Source organism: Mirounga leonina, unplaced genomic scaffold, assembly GCF_011800145.1.
Source record: "Mirounga leonina isolate KUSES-001 unplaced genomic scaffold, KU_Mleo_1.0 Mir_114, whole genome shotgun sequence".
Lineage (NCBI taxonomy): Eukaryota > Metazoa > Chordata > Mammalia > Carnivora > Phocidae > Mirounga > Mirounga leonina.
This window is the reverse complement of record NW_023270265.1, coordinates 44723173-44735713: the sequence shown is the minus strand read 5'-3', so window position 1 is coordinate 44735713 and position 12541 is coordinate 44723173. Positions and strand designations below refer to the sequence as shown.

Genomic DNA, 12541 nt, shown 5'->3' with positions numbered 1-12541 from the left:
CCATTGGTGACAAGCACTCACCTGCCTCCCCAGTTTGGATGGTCTTGTTCTTCAAGTTTCCCGAGAAAATTTTCTGGATTTGTGAAATACACAACCTCAAGGGAAAACACAAACAAAAAATTCAAGAGTTAACCCTGATGTTTTTCTCCAACCGCAACAAGAATCATTCCAGTGTAAGTGTCCCTAAGGCATCCATTCATCTAGCTTATCATATCTTGCCCCTTGGGAGTCTCCTTAGGTTACCATTTGTCTGCCGGTTTGATTAAACTGTAAGCTTTGTCTGGTGGCTGGCTCGAAACATGGATTCTTGTTTTCAGTTTGTGGGTAGGCTTTACCAGGAAGGTAGCTGAGGTTATATCCGGTTGCCTGAGTGACTCCTGTCTTAGTGAGTGTCTAAGACAATGTCTAGCATATAGTAAGTACTCCATAAACATCTGCTAGAGAAAGGAAGAGAGGGTTCTGGGCATTTTTGGGAAGTGACTCACCAATACTTCCGTTTAGGGATTATGCATGTCACAGTCCCAATGTGTCCAAAAACTAAACTCAGATTTTATCCCAAACCAACCGTGCTCTTTCTCCAGCAAATGGCACCACCAGCCTCCAGTTGCCCAGGCCAGCATGCGGACTATTGTCACATCTGATCACTTGCCTAGATCTGACAAATATCAGATGTCCCTTTCCCCTTACTGCTGTGAGCTGCATCCAAGCCATTATTATCTCCCTGAAATCATGGCCAGCCTCCAGTCTCCAGGAAGCTCCCCTCACATGCACATCGGACACCGCAGCCTGAGAACCATGTGAAACACAGATCTGCTCTTGTCTCTCTCCTGCCGAGAACCCTTCAGGGTCTCCCCAGGGTTCTTGGGGGAAGCCCACACTCCTCAGCATGGTTCGGCCCTCTACAGTCCCTGCTCCAGCCCTTCTCAACAGCCTGAACCCGCCATCTCTCGCTTTCATTCTCTTGGACCCACAGCACCCTCGGCCCTGAGTGCTCTCCTCCTGACCTCTTCACTTGATGAGCTCCTACTCATCCTCCTAGATAAGTTCAGCTGTTGCTTTCTCTGGGGAGACTGAGCAAGTGGTCCTTCCACTGACCGCCCTGTAATTACCCCCATCGGAACTCCTTCTATTGTGTCTTGTGGTCGCCTGTTCACTCATGTGTCCTCTACTCCAGACTGCATTCCACAAAGACAAATTTGGCATTTGTTGCTGGAACCCTAGCATGGGCACCCTGCAAGTGCTCAATAAATATCCATTCAATGACTGAATGATGACAAAGATATCTTTTCATGAACATTATATTCGTCCCGTTGAGCACGGACATGAAAAAAAGTTTGAGTCACATATTCACAGCTTGAAGACAGTCATCCCAAGAAAGCCAACTGGCCAAAGGACACTTGATGACCACATCTGGTCAGTGTCACTTTTGCCATGCTGTTTTCCAAGGGTTCCAAGAACCCTCGTGGCCAGGGTACATAGAGGGGGGGCTTGGGTGGGGGAACCCATGTCCAGAATAACACTGACCACATGCTGCCCTTTCCAAGTGGAGAGGGTGGCTACTAGTGACTCAGCCCCAGGAAGCGAGAGCTTGAGGTATTTATCCAACGGGAGTAGTGGACCTGACCCAAGCCAGCCTCAGTCCTTCTGGTGGCTTGGGTCACATGTCTAGTAAGAGCTGGCCAAGGTCAGGGGTTCAGACTGTGATCTCAAAATGGAGCAATGAACTTTGGAAACTATGGGCAATGCCCATGAGCTCAACTACCCTCACAAACATCACTGTCATCAGCTGAGCCAGACAACAGAAGTAACCACATTGACTTCTCCTGGTGTCATGGGTCCTTGCCAAGATATACCATCTATCATGTGGGCTCTGCAGATTCCAAGGGCCAGGTTTATTTTAGGACCATTGGAAAAGTTAATGGAATAAATGGCATCTATGAATTGTCCTCTTCACTCTGTGGGACTAGACGGCCTGGGATAATGCAGCACATGGGAAAACTGGGAGCATGCTATTAGGCTGGGGACTCGATCTCCCCAGTCATGACCCATGACAGAGAAACAAGAGGGGAAAGGGGGTAAAATTCTCTATGTGTCTCATGGATGGAAGGACTTCCTGCAACAAACCATCAAAGGGCTTTTGGCTTAATACTGGCAAAACTCCAATTTGATGTCCTGCCCCTTGACTTTGAGTTTGGCCATGTGGCTTGCCTTGATGTTAACGGATGTGATGTGGCTGAAAGTTTGGAAAGTACTTGTGCCCCTGGGCTTGCCTCTTGTCCTCTGCCATCGCCAGCACAAGACCATACCCAGGTGAGTCCACCATCTCAGGAGGAGGATGAGAAGAGCTGAGCCTGGATCAGCTGACCACCAGGTGCAAGAGTGATCAGCCTTCCCAGAGTGCATCCTTGCCCCAGCCGGCCTCTGGACCCACCGCGTCCTAGCATCACCAAGTAGAGAGGCACCCTGCGTCACTTGTGTGTTGTAGGCAAGGTGCTTGCCATGTTGCAGGCAACGTGCATTGCCTCGGGGGAAGGTGGTAAAAGGCAGAATGAAAAATGGAGTTGTTGGCTGTCACAGCAGAGGGCTGGCGCACCCCAAAATGATATCACCAGGACCAATAACTAAAACTGTTGTTCAGGCGAATAAAAGCTCCATTTACAGATCATCTAGGGTGTTTGCTAGACACAGTGCTAAGCATTTTCAAGGTACGGTCTGATTTAATCCTCAAGATAACTTCTAGAAAGATGCTCTTATCACCATTTCACAGGTGAGGAGACTGAGGCTCAGAGAGGTTAAGCCACTGGCTAAAGGTCACAGAGCTAGTAAATGGAGGAGAAGGAATTCTAACCCTGTCTGACAGGCTACTTTCAATAGCCCTGACAACTGCCACCATCCTTGGGCTTCTGTGCTCCCCCCCTCAGGCCACCACCGCCAGCTTAGCTCAGCAATTGCACAGGCCGAGTCCTGGAGACATCTGCTCCTACTACCCAGGCACCCTCATCAGCTTTCCAGGTCAGTTTGCTTGTATCCCCAGGCCCCGCTCCAGTGCCGGCCTCCCCAGCCTGGTCCTACCACACCACTAAGGAACAGCATGCGTTTTAACCCTAAGACTTCTTCAAGGCCCTAACCAGACAAAATATAAAATAAATAGACAATAGAAAATTAATTCAAGATAGTTTAAGGCTAATGCCCCAAATTTTTCTAAGCTGGGGTCATCCGAGAATTTAGGTGCCAACCGCAGATGGATTTCATTTATCTACAAGTGTGTGTAAGAGAGTCACCTGGGAGGGGGTGGGGGATTGGAGCAGGGCTGGCCAGGGGGTCTAGAAAGGAAAGACGGGGCTACTGGCTCAGCAAACTGGGAGTGAACAGCCCTTCTGCGCCGGGTGCTGCCCACGGGCACAGGCCATGCTCAGGTAGATTCTCCAGCACGCTCACGAGGTAGGCACCGCCAGTCCAGGGGGGCAGTGGCATCGAGTCAAGTCCAAGGCACCCGGGAAGCGAATTCTTCCTTCTGCAATGGGGTCCAGCCCCATGTCCCAGGAGAGGCCAGAGAGAACTTGCCACAGGGAGAAGTAATGCTCCTTATAAGCCAGCTGTTAGAATTCCTTGGGAAAGAAGGAGGAACCAGCTTCTCACACATGGGGAGCCAAATGACTGGGGGAAATATGAATTTGAGAGATAGGGTTGGACTCTAAGCCAGGATTAGCTAAGTTTTCTTTGTCAACAAATCAGTTGATAAACATAACAGAATCTTGTTAGGGTCCAAAGTTCCCAGTATAAAGGAAAAATCGAGAAAAAAAAAAAGGGTCAGTCTCTCTCTACATTTTTATCACTCACAGACATCCTCAGGGGAAGTGGTCACGCCGAGGCTGTCCATCCCTGAAGGTCGGTCCCAACAGCAGCCCAGATGAGCCCATCCGCCCAGGTAGAGCGGCCCAACCACGGGGTCCTTCCCAGAAATGGGGTTCCCCCCCCGGGGCATTCCCGGCCGTGGGCCTTTGATCGCCCTACCTGTCTGGGTTCTTCAAAGCTTCTTCAAAGTCCACGTTCAAAGCCTTGCACATCTGGGAAAGTCCCAGCAGGTCCCCAGAGAAAGGCTCTCTGGGAAAACGCCACCGGTTGGTTGAGCCAACCATTCGGCGTTCCAGCCGAGCTCTGTGCTGTTTGGGAAGCAAAAGAAGGGAGAAAATCCTTTTTTAACCTCAGCCAAATGCCAGGTTTTCCAAAGTGTACAACAGAGAGAAAAGCAAGACACATTCTGAAACGCTGGTTGATGTTCAAACATGGTGAGTATTTCTCAGGAGCCATTCTCCGAAGGCCAATATCGTACTCAGCAGACAGAGGAGTTCAAGGAACAAAGTAATTTGGAGCTTAGGATCTAGGACAGAAGGTGCCAGAGGCCAAAGGTCAGGAAGAAAGATTGTTTCTTTGCGGGTGGTTCTGAAGAACCCACGAGCAGGGACAGGATATTTCAAGAGACTCTTCATTACGTGCTTATCCTCACTTGGGCTTCAGAGAGATACCAACCTGAGAGATCCTGGGTAGGGACTGCTTTTCTCTCTATTGTGGTGAAATACACAAAATGTAACATTCACCATTTTATCCATTTCATCGCATACAATTGAGTGGCATTTGGTACATTTACAAAGTTGCACAGCGATCACCACCATCCAGTTCAGAGCATTTTCATTCCCCCAACAGGAAACCTCATACCCATCAGGCCATCACTCCTAATACCCCTCCCCCCAGCTCCTGACAACCAGCAATCTGCTTCCTGCTTCTAAGGATTTACTATTCCGGATATTTATGTAAATGGAATCAGACAACATGTGGGCTTTTAGGCTTGGCTTCTTTCCCTTGGCATGTTTTCCATGTTCCTCCCTGTGGTAGCAGGTATCAGAACTTCATTCCCTGTTAGGGCTGAATAATATTCCACCATGTGGGGAGACCATGTTTTTTTTTTTTTTTTTTTAAAGATTTTATTTATTTATTTGACAGAGACACAGCGAGAGAGGGAACACAAGCAGGGGGAGTGGGAGAGGGAGAAGCAGGCTTCCCGTGGAGCAGGGAGCCCGATGCGGGGCTCGATCCCAGGACCCTGGGATCATGACCTGAACCGAAGGCAGACGCTTAATGACTGAGCCACCCAGGCGCCCCGAGACCATGTTTTTTAATCTGTTCATCAGTTGATAGACACCTGTGTCTTTTCCACCTCTCGGTGATTATGAAAAATGCTGCTGTGAACCTTTGTGTACAAGTTTCCATTTGAACACCTGTTTTCCATTCTTTTGGGTCTATACCCAGGAATGGACAGCTGGGCCACTGGGCAGGGACTTTTGCTTAGATATTTTCCTGAGGTCGTAGGGCTTTAGCAGTTTCCTTAAGGGAGCAGTAGAATATTCAGCATGGATGTAAGCCTCAGACGTGGTGGGTCAAGGAAAGCTAGCCAGGGAAAGTGTACCATGACAGACCCACAGGAATGGGTGCGGTTGTTCCTAAGCCAGGCCAGTCACCAGCAGGGTGGTGGGGAGACCAGGGGCCAGGGAATGGAGAATTCAAGGTCAAATCTTGTTATCGCCACTAACAGGTTGTATGGCCTTGGGCAAGTCATTTAACCTTTTGAGCCTTTCGGTCCTCACCTGATGATGGCGAAGGCGATGATGTTAAAATGGTAAGAGGAAGTTTGGGAACCACGCTTTAGTGCCTGGAATATGGCGGGCGATCGAACACTGTGGAATGTGAATCTAGATGCAGTCCTGTGAGTGGTGGGCTCTGACAGCAGGGTCAGCCAATAAAGCTGGGGGTCGTGAGTGGTGCACGACCCGTGCCCTGTGCAAACGTGGTGACAGAGCTGTAAGCAGGTGCTCCTGCTGCCCGCACTGCCTGGCCGCCTGTAAACTGCTTTACTCACCGGATGCAGCATTTTCCTGGACGGTACTGGTGATTATGAAAAGAGGGGGGAAGAAACACCTGGAAGACAAAAGGGGCAAGGTTTACATTTTCAGAAACTCTCCAGAGGGGCTCTTCAAAACAGCAGATTGGCCTGAAGAGTCTCTCTTTTGCTGCCATAAACAGTAACAATGAGTAAACTTCCAGGGTGGGTTATTCATCAAATCTAGAGACTCTCTTCTCTGCTCTTGGGCTGGAAATGTGGCTCAGAGCCAAATGGGAGATAACCCACCATTCCTGGCCCCTTTATCAAGGGACGGGAACCGGAGGAGGTCCGTAAGTAGGCTGGTCAGGCCATTTGGTCCTTGCGGGGCCCCCCACCCCCGGCTTCCAGGCCCACCCGCCTCCCCGCCCGGAGCCCCCGCAGCCCCTGCCTACCTAGTCCAGCCAGCGCACGTCACAGGGGTGCCCTCCGTCTCCAGAGGGGATGAAAACACCAGCCGTACGTACGTCTCGAAGTGTCCTCGTGGCCACGGTGCGTTCACAGGAGAGACTTGAACAGAAGCACTCTTGTGGCCTCGGTCTCTGAATGACAGGATCGCTGTGGGCTGCTCGCCTTCTGACTCTGAACCCTGAGAGCGCTCATGACATCTGGGGCTCACCCTTTTCTTCTTAGGGGCCAAGGTGCTTCGGCAGGGGAGCTTGCCCTTGGTTTCCCGATTGTGGGCACCACGGCAACATCGGGAAAAGGTTCTGAGCACTTCCTGTTCCGGGCCTGTCTCAGCACAGCTGGGGACTTTGGGCTCCGTGGGGGACCCGTGTCAGCCCTGTTGCCCTGTGGCGCCACGTCTCCTCACGGCACCTGGGGTAACCTGGAAGAGCCGCTAAGAGGGGCTCAGGGAGTGTCCAGCCTCAAGTCCTCAGGCCCCCTTTGTCAAATGAGAAGATTGCGCTGGAAGGTTCTCAGATCCCTGCCAGGCTTGGCATTCTGGGGGTGTTCTATTTCTGGCTCAGCCGTTTAGAAATGTTTTGACAAAAATACATAAATAAGAATTGGAGAGTTTGGGGGCACGTGGGTGGCTCAGCCGTTAAGTGTCTGCCTTCGGCTCAGGTCATGATCCCAGGGTCCTGGGATCGAGTCCTGCATCGGGTTTCCTGCTCGGCGGGAAGCCTGCTTCTCCCTCTCCCACTCCCCCTGCTTGTGTTCCCTCTCTCGCTGTGTCTCTCTCTGTTAAATAAATAAATAAAATCTGAAAAAAAAAATAAAAAAGAATTGGAGAGTTTTACGTTATTAAAACTATGCCTGGGGATTTATTTTGTGGATAGGTGATTTTTAATCAGCTCCCTCTGGGAATGAAGATCTGACTAAAAGTCAAGAGCTTTCATGCCGGGGGCCATGGTGGAACCTTCCAGGGGCTCAGTGACCTGGTCTGCAAAGCCCAGACCCCAAACTAGGAGGTGGAGATCTGGAGACATATCTATCATGCCCGGAATCTTGGTCCATCAAAGTCTTGGACCTCCACCCCCGGACTCACGGAAATCCCAGCCACAGTAAGAACAGCCAGGAGTCGGTGCAGCTCATGAGACCCAGGACAGGCTTCCCCCAGGCTCTTCATGTGCGGCCTTTCCTGAATCATATAAACTACAAAGTGAAACAGGAAGGTAAGTGCTCTGCCTACTTGTAACCGAGTCCTAGAAACTATAACACACTCCATAGAGAAGAGGCATCTCTAAATGTCCCTCCTTCCTCACCCTCTGATCTGTGATTCTACCTTTCCTAACACCTACACTCCGCTGGGAGGAGTTTCTGTGGGGGGTGCTCTATGGTGGCCTGCCCATCCCCACCTCCCCACGGGACCCAACAACCGGATTCAGCCCTTAGGAAGTGCTCAACAGACGTCTCTTGACTTGGATCATTGGATGTACCCACCCCTACCCACCTCTCTGCACATGGATGAACATGTGTGTGTGTGTCTCTGTGTGTGTGTGCCTACACACGTGTTCATGTATGCATGTGTGTATCTCTTTCTTGTGGGTCACAATCCCATCTCAACAGATGGACAGATTCCCGCTTTGCTGCTCTCCTCCCTCCACTCCAAACTTTTCTCAGCTACCTGTCCCTGGAATGTGGGTCCCCATGGAAGGTTTCAATGAAAGAGTTTGAAATACCTTGTCCTGGACCACCTTGTCCATCATGGGCAAGCCCAGGAACACCCTCCAGGCACCAGGTCTGGGGCACAGCGGAGAGCTTGCCCTTGGGCGCTCTCTAGTGGCCACTCGTGGGAAGCATCCCAGGGTGCCATACTCCCTAGTGTCCCTAAGCAGGACCTTGGCCTTGTCTGTGTCTATCACTCCCTATAGGGTCTGGCCTTCAGCTCATCCCCCAAACCCTCTGTACATACATCCCCCATAGAGCAAGAGAGCCAACACAAATAAATGGAAATGGCTCCCAGCTCGTTTCCCTAACGGCCTTTTCCTGGTGGTGCCCAGTGTGTGGGGATATATGCCCCACGGGCTCAGACAAGCCAGACATCCCAAGAGCAAAGGCCTTCTTCAGTGGCTCAGACACCAAACTCCATTGAGCACAGCTCTCAGCCAGAACCACCTTGTACCAAAATCTCCCGTGCCAGTTACAGGGGGATTCTGGTGGGATGTCCATCTTCTTGAACATCCCAGGGATGAGTTGCTTCCCAGCTTCCCAGAGAGCCCATTTCAGCCCAGAAAGCAGGGTACACAGGAAAGAACCCCCATTTCTGACCCTGGTTTTGGCACTGACTAGCTGTGTGTGACCCTGGACATGACCTTCACCTCCCTGAATGGAAAGTAGACCCAGAGACACGGGGCCCTGGCATGTGGGAGGGTCTTGACCTCAGAACCTGAGTGCTGGCTCTAAGGACCCTCATTTTAAAAGACTCGGGGCCCAGAACACTGTGTGTATGTAGCAGGAGGCTCCTGTGAGTGTCCAAATCAGGATTGCCTGGCTCCCGGGGGGTGGGGGGCTGTCTGTGCACCAGGGTCTAGGCTCTTGCTGGGGGGTGGGGTGCAGCCTGTAGATGAGGCCTCTGGCTGAGGAAGTGCATGAGCCAGAAGACCGGAAGGGGCTTCCACCAAGAAGCAGAGGGTGGGTCCTGCCCTTGAACTGCATCCTATATGGCCAGGAATGGGGTAGTCTCAGTGCTAAGTGAGGAGCCCTGGCCTGGGACTTGGGTCGGACCCTGGTCCGTCTTGCTATGTGAGCTCGGGGCAGCCTTCTCTCGGCTCTGGGCTTCAGTTTCTCATCTGCACAACAGAGCTCTTACAAAACAACTCCTCAGCTCTGTCCCTGCTCATCCCATTATCCCCAGACTCCCAGGCTGGTACAACCAGGACTGGGGGAGGGGTGGGGTGATGACAAACCACACTGGCCTAGGGCTTGTCCCATCCACACCTTTAAACAAAGTTGGAGCGTCAAGTTTGTGCTGGGGGTTGGGGATAAAATGGGAGCTCAGTGGAGGATGAGTACCACCTGTGTGCTGTTTTAATCCTCATCGCACCTGGAACGTTATTTACGTAGCAATTGCTTTATCGATGAAATAACATTTTGGTATGCTGGTTTATTTCTAATACATATTAAATTAACTGCATAACTATTTTAAAAAGTCCTTTGTGAGCCGCCCCTGAAAATCATCTTTTGTGTACATGCACTTTGCTTTTGGAAGTTTATCTCTGCCCTTAGGAGGCTCGCACGGTCCAGGGGGATGGCCAAGTCAGGAGTGGAGCTCAGTCAGCTCCAGGAATTCACAGGAGGGGCAACCAACTACAGTAAGCATGTATTCTGCTGCTTTGACGTCTTCAGGTCGTGCTGACCTGGGAGGGACTGTCTGTCCCGCTCAGCATTAGCCAGTTCCTAGGGCTAGTAAAGCACCTGCCTATTAGCGAGCTTTCATTTGCAAACCAGCCAAACCCAGAGCCCATATCCCCATCACTTCTTTTATTGGCTTTCACACTCAGGGCCGCTGTCCCCCGGTCCTGATCACCCCAGGCCCGGGTACCAAACAACTACAGAGAGCCCCTACGGCCCAGAGCCTACTGATGCAAATGATGCAAACTAGCGGACCCTAAGCCTATTTACTCCCGTCACCTGTTCCTTCCCTCCGGAACCACAGTGAAGGCTCTTATCCACATCTTCCCCTTGCTCCCCTGTCTCCTGACCAACCTGGTGCTTCCCTATGTGACCCTGCCTGGCACGGTGTACCCTCTCCTCTGGGGAACTGTGAGTAACCAGCTGTCTTCAACGGCACTTGTCCCCTGGTCCATGGGCCTCATCATGCCTGAATAATAATAAAACCCACATTTAAAAACACTGACCCAGGCCTGGGGGTTCAGGGAAGTTTCCTTGGAGGGAGTGACATCAAGAATGAGCCTTCAGGGGGCGCCTGGGTGGCTCAGTTGGTTAAGCGACTGCCTTCGGCTCAGGTCATGATCCTGGAGTCCCTGGATCGAGTCCCGCATCGGGCTCCCTGCTCGGCAGGGAGCCTGCTTCTCCCTCTGGCCCTCCCCCCTCTCATGTGCTCTCTCTCTCTCATTCTCGCTCTCTCAAATAAATAAATAAATCTTAAAAAAAAAAAAAAAAAGAATGAGCCTTCAGGGAGTGGGCATTAGCTGGGAGACCAGATGATGGGGCAGGGGTGGGTGTCCCCAGGAGAGGTGTTGGGACCTACTGAAGAAATGACCATGCATCTCATTGTACCGTAGGATGGGGATGGGGGAAGGGGCTTTGTCTAGCCCCACCTCTTTGATCTCCAAGTTGTGTTTCCCAGCTCCTAATAAACCCAAAAGATGTGGATTCTCTGTATTCTGCCATTGCTGCTCCAGTCTAGGGGACTCAGGAGCCCGGCCAGGTGCTGCCAGCCTGGGGAGGGGCCACAGGCCCGCCGAGGGAAACACGTGAAGACCAGACAGAGCAGAGCCCCTCACTCACACCCGCCTAACACTGCACCCCGCGGGGGGCCCCACAGCCATTCCCAGCTATTGAACAAAGAGCGGGGTTTTCAGCGTCCTTGAATACAGTAGCAGGGGCAGCCCAGGCTCAAGACAGGGCTGCCAGTCTAAGGACAGAATGGGTGTGAGGACCATGGCGGGGGCGGGGGGGGGGGCGCACTCCCTTCCCGGTGCCTTCTCTCCCCACCGCTTTCTGCTGGGCTCCCTTATAAAGACCGCTGTCAGCCTGAGGAACGCAAAGGGGCTCGCAGTCACTGAAGAGCTGAGGCCCCGTCCTGGGGGCCCCATTTCCCGGCTGAGCGGCCTGGTCACATCCCCAGGTTTTTAACCTCCCGGAGCCTCTGCTTCCTTCTTGTAAAATAGAAATAAAAATAGCTCCTATTCACCAGATTGTTTCAAGGCCAGAGAGCGCAAACCCCAAGGAAGCCCTGTGGGCCTCTAATGTGAACAGCCTTTTCCTCCTACCTGTGCACACACTTCCACGCTGCCGTTGTCGGAACGCCCTCCCCGCCTTGTTCCATTTGTCAAGTGGGATGTCCTGGAAAGCAGAGAGGCTTTGCTAGAAAACCTGAGCATCCTACCAGGGCCGACAATTAAGTGAAAGAAGCACGGTCAGGGAGCCTGAGCCCGCACTCGGGCCTGTCACCTCTGTCACCTGTCCCACGCACAGCACTGATCACTTCTCTCCATGCCTGGGGGCTGGGGTGCTCCTTGCGTGGCCTTGGGCCCCTCACATCTCACGCCTAAGGGGCTGAGCCCCAAACTTGAAAGAAAAAGAGGCTTCCTCCACCGAGCCCCCCCATCCCGGTCACAGTGACCACCTCCCTCTTTTCTATCTCCCTCCCCACCCCCTCTGTCTTCAGGAGTAAACTTAGTATCTCAGCCACGTCATCTTTAACTTGAGAACCCTAAGGAAATGCTGAGCCAGGGGGAAAAAAAAGAAAGAAAGAAAAAGAAAATGACGTTCGAACTTCAGGATTTCAACTGACTTGGCAAACCGAACTTCTAAGAGCTGCAGAGAATCTCAGAGGTTGTCATGCCGGCTGCCGGGGGAGCTTTGGGTGGGCGGCAGGTGCTTCCTTCTCCTGCCCTTCCCGCTCACTCAGCAAGGCAAAATACCTGAAATAGTCCTTAGCGGCCATCACGTGGGTGAGCATCTGCAAACACGTGTGCTATTCTATAAAGTGAATGCAGGACCAAAAGCAGCTGATCTCAACCCAGAGGGGTTCCCAAGGCCAGGCACCCTGTGGGTAGGTCTAGTGAGGGGGCCTAGCGCACAGGTGGGCCTGAGGCCAAGGTGGGGCCAGGGCGTCCCAAGCTAGGCCAGGCCAGGCTGACCAGCAGACAGAGTGGCCCAGAGACAGATCTATGCCTCAAAGGTTACATACGGACTATGTGTGCGTACTGAGTGTGTATGGGGGAGGCGGTATATTTTAGTACAACCTTAGTGAAGGCCTATTTGGCAATGGGTGTACCAACTTTAAAAAATGTGTATAAGCTTCAAGGAGAAAAACTGCATGTGATATCCAGGAGCTGGCCTGGCATGCCTGCAAGGCCTTGCTGTTCTCCTGTTGAACACAAACAGTTTCGCAGAAAATCGGTGTCAGAATTGGCCACGCTGGGATGGATCAAGAGAAAACAAGACCACCCCAGAATCAGTCTGAACACA

At 52.0% G+C, this 12541-nt stretch overlaps 1 protein-coding gene across 1 annotated transcript in view; it reads right to left on the bottom strand.

The window, feature by feature from the left end:
* The window catches only part of BTBD16 (BTB domain containing 16), a 44061-nt gene extending 35976 nt beyond the window's left edge, over positions 1–8085 (bottom strand). The window contains exons 1-5 of the mRNA XM_034987310.1: positions 8062–8085; positions 5915–5973; positions 5643–5759; positions 4015–4194; positions 22–95 (exon numbers count right to left, since the gene is read on the bottom strand). Of these exons, the coding sequence (XP_034843201.1) occupies positions 22–95; positions 4015–4194; positions 5643–5759; positions 5915–5973; positions 8062–8085 (454 nt within the window). The remainder of the gene's footprint in view (positions 1–21; positions 96–4014; positions 4195–5642; positions 5760–5914; positions 5974–8061) is intronic.
* Between the last annotated feature and the right edge of the window lie 4456 nt (positions 8086–12541).